The sequence below is a fragment of the Pinus tabuliformis genome, chromosome 5_1 (genome assembly GCF_031772625.1).
Source record: "Pinus tabuliformis cultivar Carrire ecotype Pingquan chromosome 5_1, CPIR1, whole genome shotgun sequence".
Classification (NCBI taxonomy): Eukaryota; Viridiplantae; Streptophyta; class Pinopsida; order Pinales; family Pinaceae; genus Pinus; species Pinus tabuliformis.
In genome coordinates this window covers 717,804,850-717,814,483 of record NC_142305.1, presented here as the reverse complement: position 1 = coordinate 717,814,483, position 9,634 = coordinate 717,804,850, and the positions used below count along the sequence as shown (strand labels likewise).

Genomic DNA, 9,634 nt, shown 5'->3' with positions numbered 1-9,634 from the left:
CTTGAAGAAGCACTTGAATTTCCTCCTTGTGGTGTGCTTGGAGAAGCACTTTCATTTCTTCTCAAGGGTGTCTCTTGCTATTTTGTTGTTGGCGGTGTTGTTTGGGGATGTGTTTCAGCCAACTCGTCATCATCATCATCATGAGACAAACAGTTTTTAACATTAACTGTTTTCTCTATGCTTCCATCCCAAGCTTCCTCCTCAATAAATTGAACATATCTGCTCACAACAAACTTCTTGGTGGATGGGATATACAACCTGTAAGCTTTGGATTCCTCACTGTACCCAATGAAAATACATTTCTCCCCTTTGCTGTCCAATTTCTTCCTTAGCTGATCTGGAATGTGTGCATAAGCCACACAACCAAAAACTTTCATGTGGGTGACTCCTTGCTTTCTCCCACTCCATGCTTCTTCTAGCACTTTGTTCATCACTGCTTTTGTATGACACTTATTCAAAATATATACTGCACAGTGTATAGCTTCAGCCCAATAATCATTTGGCAAATGCTTTGTCTTCAACATGCTTCTCGCCATATCTATGATTGTTCTGTTTTTCCTTTCAGCAACTCCATTTTGCTGCGGGGTATAGCTGGCTGTAAATTGCTTGTGAATTCCATTTTCTCTGCAAAATCGCAGGAATTATTTGGAGATATACTCACCTCCTCTGTCTGTTCTCAAAACTTTGATGCGCAACCCACTTTGATTTTCCACAAGTGCTTTGAAATTTCAGAATTTTTCAAACACTTCACTTTTGTTCTTCAGGAAATAAACCCAAGTCTTTCTAGTAAAGTCACAAATAAATGTTAGAAAATATTGGCTGCCTGCAAGTGATGGAGCTTGCATCGGTCCACATAAATCTGAGTGGATAATTTCTAAGGGTGCCTTTGCCCTTATGCTTTTCCCGGTTGGAAAACTTTCTCTGTGTTGTTTCCCCAATATGCAGCCTTCACAAAGGCTGTCTGGTTTCTCTATCAATGGTAATCCTCTTACCATTCCTTTTCTACTCAACAAATTAAGACCTCCAAAGTTGAGATGTCCAATTCTCAAGTGCCACAACCAATTTTCATCATTTGGCACACTTTGGAAAGCTTCTTGTGTCACTGCTGTAATTTCTTCTTTATTTTTCAAATCTGCCCTTATTCTGAGAGGGAACATTCTGTTCCTTGTCATCTTTACTTCAGTAATGCATCACTTTTTGGGTGCTCTGTCCATGATGGTGCATACATCATTCTCAAAGAAAACATTGTACCCCTTATGGACAAGTTGTCCAATAATCAAGAGGTTACACCTCATTCCAGGAACATAATAGACATCTACTATGGCTTTCCTTTCTCCTTTCTTTGTAAATATTTTAACTTCTCCTTTTCCCATAACAGAGATTTTGCTATGAGTCCCAAGTGTGACTTGTGATTTCACACTTTGATCTAAAGCAGAAAACAGGACTAAGTTTCCTATCATATGGTTACTACAACCGGAATCTAGAAACCATAAATCTTCACTGTTTGTTTCAGCCATATTACAAGCTAACAATACATTATCTTGGCTGATATTTTCTCTAGTAATATTTGCATTAGATCTATTGTTCATATCGTGCTGCTTCTTCCTACATTCAGTGGCATAGTGCCCATATTTTTTACAATAATAGCATTGGACATTGGATTTTTCATACCTTTGTCCTTGAGCATGATGTTGTCCACTTTGTTGGCTGCTATCATGGCCTTGGTTCTGATTTGGATTGCTGCCTCTTCCTTCAGCATTTGTTGGGCTGTTCCTTCCACCTCTGTTTTGACTTCTGCCTCTTCCTCTCTTGTTTCCTCTGCCTTGACCTCTTCCTCTTCCAAAGGACATCTGGGTCTTGAAGGCTTGCTCTAGAGATGAGTTTTCATTTCTACTCAACCTCTGCTCATGTGTTGCCAGCGGTGCATGGAGTTCATCAACTAAAAAATTTGAGAGATCCTTTGTCTCTTCTATGGTGGTGACAATCACATCAAACTTTAAGGGTAGGACCCTCAATATTTTCTCCACAATCCTCGTTTCTTCAAGAATTTCTCCATGAGACATTATCTGTGTGATCAATCCAATTACTTGTGTGAAGAATGAGTCAATATTGTTTGACTCCTTCATGCGCAGATTCTCAAAATCTTTCCTCAGCAACTGTAGTTTTGTTGTCTTCACTCTTTCCATGCCTTGATAGGCTGTCTTGAGAGTTTTCCATGCTTCTCTGGATGTCTTGGCTGCTGCTATCCTTGGAAACACACTCTATGCACTGCTTGATATAAGAATACAAGGGCTTTTGAATACTTCTTCTTATTTCTCTTCAACGGCTCTTTTTTTGCCTGAGTTAATCCATTAAACTCTTCTTCATTTGCTGGCTCTTCAAATCCATATTCAACAAATTCCCATAAATCTTGTGAGGAAAATACAACCTTCATGGTTATGGCCCAATAGTCATAGTTTTTCACATTGAACTGTGGGAGTTGGGTATTAAACATACCCACGCTGGTGCTGGCCATTCTTTCAATACTTGACTGTGTAAACAAAATTCACTGACTGTCTTCACTCTGCTGGTGAAGCTGCTACAGCAATAAACCCTTCCTTCAGCTTCTTTGACACTTCAAAAAGCCTGGACTAGCTCTAATACCATGTTGGGAATTTATGATAATTCCATAACAGACACACCAAAAAATGCTCTTTTTTAACAATCTGTTTTAGCATAGAAAACTGAAAATCGTTTGCTGGAAACGGTGTTTCAGAAACTCAGTTTGGTGTTGCAGCAACGCTGAAACTCGTGTTTCAGCAACACAAAAAAAATATTTTCTGAAAACTGAATTTCAACAACAAAAGGGAAATTGTTTTCATTTACAATACTTCCTCTAACAGAGGGATTTCTACAAGACTACTGTAAAGACAGTTCAAAAACTTAAAAGAAACTTCACGCTGTAAATAGAAATTACATTACTGTGTTTGTACTGTTGTACATTACAGAAAACAAAATACTCTGTCTCCTTTGAAAAATCAACACGTTGTTTTTCACTGCTGTGTCTACACTTTGCACTGCTGTGTCTGCACTCCTGTGCATCTACAAAACACTCTGTTTCTGCTCAGAATTAACGCTGTTGTAACATTCTGTTTCTGCTTAGAACGCTGTTGTAACACTCTGTTTCTTTCTTGAAACATTTTACGCTGCTGTGTCTCACATTACATTTTTCATGTTCAACAAAACTGAACTTCACATTTTTCCCTTTTTGTCGTAAAAACAAAACTACACCTGTGAATTAAAATAAAGTAAAATTAAAATCCTACCTACATTTACCAACCATAGTAATAAATTACCATCATTCCGTGAGTGATCACCATTTCGTAATAAATTGCTGTGTAATGGCTCATTTAGGAAAGGACTAGAGCTACGGCTGTTTAATTGCAGATTCATCAATGCAGAGGTATGGCAGTTGATTCATCAGTACAGGGGTATGGCAAAGGACTGGGCATGCAGTTGAAAATAATATTTCAACATATTTTTAATTGATCATATTGTGATGCACCAATTTTTTGGGCTCGGAAACAAAAATTGGATCATATTGTGATGCACCAATTTTGGGCTCGGAAACAAAACTTGGTAATTTCATCCGTCCTTATAATGCATCTCAAAGAGGAGTGATGCCCTTCAATCTCAAAATCTTATAAATAAGATCAAACTCAAAACCTTGTAAGTGTCATTAATATTATCACCATTGATTCAGGGGAAATTCACTAACGAGAAGCTAAAAATCAAAAGGAGTAAGGAAATTCACTTATGAGAAACTCAAAATAAGGAAAATTCATCAAATAAAAAATAAGGAAATTCACTGATGAGAAACTCAAATACTTTAGATCGATTTCATCATTAACCATTGTTTAGTGAGATGTGTATCCTCTTCGTTCTTCTCCTTTTGGGAAATGTACCAAAAAAAAATGTTTATACAAAATGTGGATGGATCAATCGAAATTTGAATGGAAGCTAGCAATACGAGGGACATTGAAAGTACGAAACCCTCATGATAAAATCATCCTTGTGGGAGAGAAGAACACAATGTTTTAACCATTTGTAACGAAGAAAGGGTCCACATCCTAGATTGTATTTTGGAAAAAGTACAATAAATTCATTATTTGGTTAAAATGTAATGATCACTTTAGCATGGATAATATTCAAGCACTTTAAAGTTTGTATTTTGGAAAAAGTAAAATAAATTCATTATTTGGTTAAAATGTAATGATCACTTTAGCATGGATAATATTCAAGCACTTTAAAGTTGGTATATATTGTTTAGATATTGTTCAAATCGGGTTAAAAGTAGAATAAAATTGTTTAGATAGTGTTTAAATCGGGTCAAAAGTAAAATAAAGTTTATTATTTCGTTAAAATGTAAAATAAAGTTTATTATTTCGTTAAAATGTAAAGATCACTTTGATAATACTGTTAATATATATGGATAATATTCAAGCACTTTATATACCGAAATTTGTATAGAAAAATTGGCAACGCTGCAGATATAAAAGATGACATATATCTTAGGCATGTGTAATTTTTAGTGGTATTGGATTCGTCTAAAGGTACAACTGACATCTCTGTTTTATATGTGTAGTCTTTAGAGATATTGCATCGTTTGAAGGAATAATTTGACAACTGACATCTCTGTTTCGTATGTGTAATCTTTAGAGATATTGCATCGTTTGAAGGAATAATTTGACATCACTGTTTTATATGTGTAATCTGTAGAGATATTGCATCGTTTGAAGGAGTAATTTTACTGTGAATGTTTATGAGATCATGGAGTGCAAAGTGATGTGACATACAATGTAATGTAATGTTATGGACAACATTTGAAGTAAATTAAAATGAAGGCCAAAGCATGAAGTAAACCAAAGGAATATGGCCGGAAAACAGTGAACAAAAAGGAACGGTAAATCCGTTATTATACTTATTCTTACGATTACATTTACTGCCTTATTTATTTGCAAAGGTGGGGAGGCCTATATTCGCACGATAATGCATATCTGTATATGCACATTCAAGTTGCAGTGAATGTGCATGAGATAAATTGGTAATATTAACGCTCTATTCGGCCTTGACACCTGGTATCATGTCCTCCTGATATCGACGGGATGATGGAGGCAAAATGAAGGTGTCGCGTTCTCTGTTCCTCATCACTTGTTGAACTTCATTTTGGTCGATCCTGTAAGCGGCTCTCACCACTTCCTCCGGCATTGCCTTCAAAACTGATTGCCTTCCTGCCAGAGTCGACCGCAAAGAACTGCAATGCATACCAATTATGATGAGTATAATTGCTGAACAGTACATTATATTAGCAGCAGTGGTAATAATTAGGTTATACTTACAGGTCTGATGTTGTGAACGTTATCCACTCCAACCCTTCGTCTCCTGCTTCCCTGATGACTGCGTAGAATTGGGGAATGACGATGAATTGACCCTCTCTCAGACGCCCATTAAACACATTTCTCCCATCGTCTCCCACCACCTCAACTCTCCCCTCACCTCCAGTCACGTACATTATTGCGTGCGCGTTCATCCTCCACCATGGAACAGACATTGCTCTCTGCATTCAAATTTCATTCATTTGATTTGGAAACAGTAACATTATTATATATATAAAAGTGAAGCCCAATAAAAGTTATTGCTTACCGGGCGGAGAACAACCCTCTCGGCTCCTAATCTCAAATACTTGAGTACAGGAAGTTTGTGGCGGTTGACTATATTCATCCGTCCCCCATCTCTTACGTAGACATCGGCATCCTGCGGGTTGTCAGCATTGTGCCTTACACGCAGTTCACACACAAGCTCTTCCATGCCATTCTCCTTTGCAGATGAATTATATTGATGCAATCCACCAGCAACATCATCCCTCTCCCTCTCGTAAGGAGAGCGAGATCGAGATCGAGGGGCGGGTAAGCTGAGTCGTCGGCCGCGTTCAACTCTAGCAAAACGTCGTGATCGCTGATTCTGTTGAAGCCTCCTTGCAGTTTCATCATTCAAGCCCAATGTTTCTGCCAAAGAGCGCGTGCTAAAACCTGCAAACACATTGCCCCCACTTTCTCTCCCTCTTCCTTCTTCCTCTCCCTCCTCTTCATGACGGCGACCACGACCAGATAATGAACCTTGCCCAGCCAGAGGGTGGGGCTGTACATGTATACATTTTTACTCCCTCAGTCAGCCATGAAAGAATTTATAGCATAGTTAAGGATGATTGTTAGTTAATTGGGTGGGATACTTACTCGGTAACTCCTGCGGCCCTGATTTTGAGGGTTGGATACATCGGCAATGGCTACGATTTGGAGAGGCTCGTTGCCATCGTTGTAACACCAGTAGGCTGCTCCTGCAAATATGGCTATTACGTCTCCTCTCCTTACTCGCCTCACTTTCTGACTTGAGTCTTCTTCTTCCTCGTCCTCTTCTTCCCCTCGTCCCTCTGACCTGCGTCTTGATCGCCCTTGATGCGAATATTCGTCTTCTCTGTAAGTCTCCGGACACCCCGGGAACACAATGCCCAGTCTGCCCTCACCTGCACATGCACATATAGAAGCGATTATAATAATAATAACAAATTTAGGGAATCATGCGACATACAGAAAGAAGTTGTATTATTAGAGTACCTCGGTGAACATAAAGCAGCAGAGGGGCGTTGGGATATTGAGGCAGCGACATGGCACCCCTTTCGATCGTCTTTCTGAAGAAGGCAACGCCTGCGCACTCCAATTCCTCGTTGTCTTCTGGGTTCGACAACTCGAAGGTGCCACCTTCGGATCTTAACGATTCCGATTCAGAGGGTTCGTGGGCACTTAGCCGCTGCAGCCTCCGACATGCTGATGATCTTTCATCATGCCGGTATTCCTCCTCCCGTCCATAACGAAAACCTCTTCTTCGCTGGGCAGTGACAGGGGATAGCGAAATAAGAACAAATGAAAAGTACAGCAACAGAAGCGCTGATCCCACTCTCATCCTTTGCTTCATATCGGAACGAACCGTTTTGCTCGACGGTCTGTTGCTTGGTTTTACTCAATCCAGTCGCTGTGTAGTGTATATAGCGGTATGAAATGTTTTTATAGCATTTCGAGGGCGACATTATTAAGGCAATGGCTCCAACACAGAGACACCAAGAGACACATGGGCTCAACAACGAAGCAGACTTTTGGTCACGTGTGATGTGGCTATCCTCCGGCGTGTCGTGCCGTCGCAACCCGCCCATCCTCCGGCGTATCGTGCTGTGTCGTGTCCTCGCAACCAGCCCATGGTAATTAAAAGATAGTGCGCTTCCTTTGTGAGTGTGAACAAAAGTCATTCTCACCTGTACTTATCATTCATATGATATTTAGTAATTGTGTATTTTTTTTATATATGGGTTTTATTAATTCACTCTTTACTTAATTTAGTTTATGGAATTGTATTACTAAATTGCATTTTCCGCATGGTTTAAGTATTATTCTTAAAACGAGTAGTTGTTGTTCGAAAGCAATGCAAAAAATAACAATGCAACCTAAGTTAACGTAACATTGGTTGAACATTAATATTTTGACAAAGCAGTTTGGAATTAAAGGTCACAAGAACCATCACATCCTAAGCAGGTAAGTATGTTGGGCTTTACCAAATTAAATTAGAATCCAAACCCAAAATAAAAGCCATCTAAAAAAATGTCAAATGAAAATCTTGATTTAATTTTACCTTGAATTAAATTAGGAGAAAATTGTAATTGCACATCACAATACAATGAGAATGAGTTAATTAAGTTAATTTCATTTAGTTAACTCAATTGGCCTAACTTGAGTCATGTAGAGTGGCTCTTAAATTTTAGCAGCCTAGGTTGAGTTTAATTTGAGTTGTAATAGTTTAATTAAGTTAAAGTGGGTTATTGTAAGTTAAACTAGTTCCAACTGTTGGAGGAACTAGTAGGAGGTCTAAGAGTGGGGTTTCATGTGTTCAACCAACCATAATTAGCACATGCATGCATGAAATTCGAGTTATTCAATTGAGATTGAAGTTCAAGGGTGGTGCATGCAATCAGAGAAGGTCCTATAGGGATTGTGCAATTCAAAATGAGAATTTTTCTAACTAACAGGGGGTTAATTCCTTGAAAATTAGTGCAAGGAAATAGGGGCTTGGCAGACATCAGAATTGGCTAAGTATTGGTGAGAGTAAGCTTGTGAGGCAGTGATATAGATTATACTTCTGCAGAGATTGTTCAAGTTGAACAAGAATTGCATTTCCTTCTCTATTTTTCTAATCTAATGAAATATACAGATAGGAAGGGTTTCTAAGCAGCAAGCTTTCCCCTTAGATAAATCTTTGAACATATGTGATTGAATCTTGTATCGCATTTTGTGATTTTTCGATTGATTAATTGATTCCGCTGATGAGTAGGGTAGATTCAAATCTATTATTTTAGAATATTACATAAGCAATTTGAATCTACAAGGAATTTCTACATGGTATCAGAGTAGGAATCACAATAGAAGAGAAGAATTTGAGTTTGTGTTTGCAGGTAAATCGAATTTACAAGATCATTCTTCAAATCTAGTAGGATGTCGTTTTATGCATTGAGACTCAAGTATACTCTTGAGGGTAGCTCGAATTATATTTCTTGGAGGGACAAGATCGAGGAAGTGTCAAAAGATAACGAGTTGAAGGAATTCATAGACAATGATATTCTTAAAACTCTAGGAACTGATGCTCAAGATCTGTCGAAGTGGAAGAAATATTTGGCAAAGGCGAGGAGGATCATTAGTGCAGGAGCATGAGGCTTGGAGACAAAAGGCTTCACATTTTATTCCAAAAATACATAAAAGTTTACAAGCAAAGGAGTGGGATCATTTAGATGTCACTTTACAAAGCTTTCTAGATAGCATTTGGGCTAGAATTCAGGGATTTGGATTATCTTGTAATAAATTCAAGTAGTTAGGCTTAGTTGAGATTCTTGAGGAGAATATCATGCAGATTAGATAGGATTAGGCAGTTTTGATCCATTGATTGAGGATAGGTTGTTGTATGTAATGGTATTTATGTAAGTTTTGAATTAATGTAAAAGGATTTGGCTCTGGAGGATTAGACTGTAAAAATTTGAAGTTTCTCTGTGTCTCTGTGTATTTTCCGCATGAATGGTCAATCCCGGAGGTTTCAAATTTCCTTCCAAATATTTTTGAATGTTGTTGATTTCCAGTTTGGCCCTTTAGAATTAGAGTTGGTTATAATCTTGTCTTATCGCATTTAAATCTTCATTCATTGTGAATTTATATAAATCGAATGTATTTCGAACCCACGGAGCTTAGTTAGTGATATCCTGAATATAACTTAGAAATAGGTTAAACTTGGCGGAAGTGCAAATTCTTGGCGGAGCGAAGAAAACCACAACAAAACTCGTGAAGACCTCGGAGAATATCTGAATCATCTGATCGATAGGTAATAGATCTAACGGTTATCGCGTGCTAATAAACGCAGAGGTTAATTCCAAAAACGGATGCAGTCATTTATAAAACTGAGTTAATAACTCAATTAATCGTGACCATCCGCTTGAAAATCTTAGATCGAACAGTAATCACGTCAAAAAATGCACGAAGTTTAATATAATTTTTGGACGCGATATGTT

The 9,634-nt window shown here is 38.2% G+C and overlaps 1 protein-coding gene across 1 annotated transcript; it reads right to left on the bottom strand.

Moving 5' to 3' along the window:
- Positions 1-4,926: 4,926 nt before the first annotated feature.
- On the bottom strand, positions 4,927-7,061 carry LOC149166920 (11S globulin seed storage protein 2-like). Its single transcript, XM_089432824.1, has 5 exons — positions 6,651-7,061; positions 6,273-6,559; positions 5,683-6,177; positions 5,379-5,596; positions 4,927-5,293 (listed from the first exon to the last, which is right to left on the bottom strand). The coding sequence occupies exons 1-5, from the start codon at positions 7,006-7,008 to the stop codon at positions 5,098-5,100; spliced, it is 1,554 nt and encodes a 517-aa protein (XP_089288950.1). The 5' UTR covers positions 7,009-7,061; the 3' UTR covers positions 4,927-5,097.
- Between the last annotated feature and the right edge of the window lie 2,573 nt (positions 7,062-9,634).